The following is a 1333-nucleotide window of genomic DNA, read 5'->3' on the forward strand; positions in this document are numbered from 1 at the left end:
TGGAGCTGCTTATGCCACAGACTGAAGAGTGTTATCCATCACTGCATTTTGTACCTTCCCCCAGTTCAAATGCTTCCCCTGAAAAGGCTTGCAGTTGCTGTCTGTTGCAATGAAAAAGCGTAAGGAAAGAATGTTCAGTTCACTGTGCAGACAGCAATAAACAGATGTGGTTGAGGCAAAGCTGTGTTCATGGTTCCTGTAGACAAATATCCCTAAGAATGGAAGAGTTCCTATGTTGCTTAATTGCGTTTTTCCAAGTGGAGAAACTAAGGCATGCTGGTTAGGAGAGAAGTTTCAAATACCACTTGTGGCATGTCTTGAGACCTTTGCAATAATTTTAAAAGTGGTTGCAGCATCAAGGTGTGCAAAATTAAGCATGAAGCCTGCAGAAACAAAGGCATAAAAATCCTGATTTCTTCATCTCAATCCCAGACCACCTTTTCTGCCTTCTCTGTTCACTGAGTGTGGGTTGTTTAGAAGGCCACAGTCTTCTGCTAATGATGTGGAAAACAGGCTAATTGCAATGTGTAGCTTACCATCTTCAGCACGTTCCTGGCCGTAGGAATTACAGATCTCCGTATTTCATTGTGTTGCTCAAGGATCTGTTTTTCATTTTCATTTCCATGAGGAAAGGAGGGAATGTCCATGCGTTTATGCTGAAAACCCTGGAAAACAATAACAATGAAGGTTCCAGTTATCAGAATTTTAATAAGCAAGATAAATTATGACCTTCTTGTCAAAGTAAAGCTTATTGGAAATTCCCTACTTTCTTTTATATGTTATTTTATTCTTATAATTTCTGATTTTTTTTCTTCCTTCCTTGATTTGAACTGCACTTTTCATTAGGAGACATGACACTAAATGAAATTTGTAGATAGGAATTCTACTTTCAGATGTCTCCACACCAAACATGGAGAAAGCTTAGCTCTGGAACCAAATCTCAAGACTGGCTTTGACCTCTTGTGTGCAGTAAAAAAGTCCCTAGCTCTTGTCATTTGTAAGATTTGGAAGTGTGTGAAGCTGGATCAGAAATTAAGACTGTTTGCAGACCATCTTCTGAAATACCTAAGGTCAAGAAAGCAATGAATTATTTAGATTGTCTTTTATATAGTGCTGTCAGGTCATGACATGCAGAGAAAAAGGATTGCAATGCTTATGCTGGAGTTTTCAGACTAAAACATCCCTCAGGAAAGGGTTCTTTCCACTTAATATCTAAAAATGAGACTTGTCAGGCTAAGCTATACACCTGCGCTCACTTTGTCATTACTGGAGGGGGCAGAGTTCTCTCATCCCACAAAATCTGAACTCTTTTTTTTTTTAGGACTGGAAGAGC

The 1333-nt window shown here is 39.1% G+C and overlaps 1 protein-coding gene across 1 annotated transcript in view; it reads right to left on the reverse strand.

Moving 5' to 3' along the window:
- Positions 1-665, reverse strand: part of LOC104626700 (cysteine-rich venom protein ENH2-like) — a gene marked incomplete at both ends in the record, with an annotated part of 3578 nt that extends 2913 nt beyond the window's left edge. Inside the window, 1 exon segment of the mRNA XM_010294691.1 lies at positions 537-665. Within this exon segment, the coding sequence (XP_010292993.1) occupies positions 537-665 (129 nt within the window).
- Positions 666-1333: the final 668 nt, after the last annotated feature.

The sequence above is a fragment of the Phaethon lepturus genome, unplaced genomic scaffold, assembly GCF_000687285.1.
Source record: "Phaethon lepturus isolate BGI_N335 unplaced genomic scaffold, ASM68728v1 scaffold1269, whole genome shotgun sequence".
Taxonomy (NCBI): Eukaryota; Metazoa; Chordata; class Aves; order Phaethontiformes; family Phaethontidae; genus Phaethon; species Phaethon lepturus.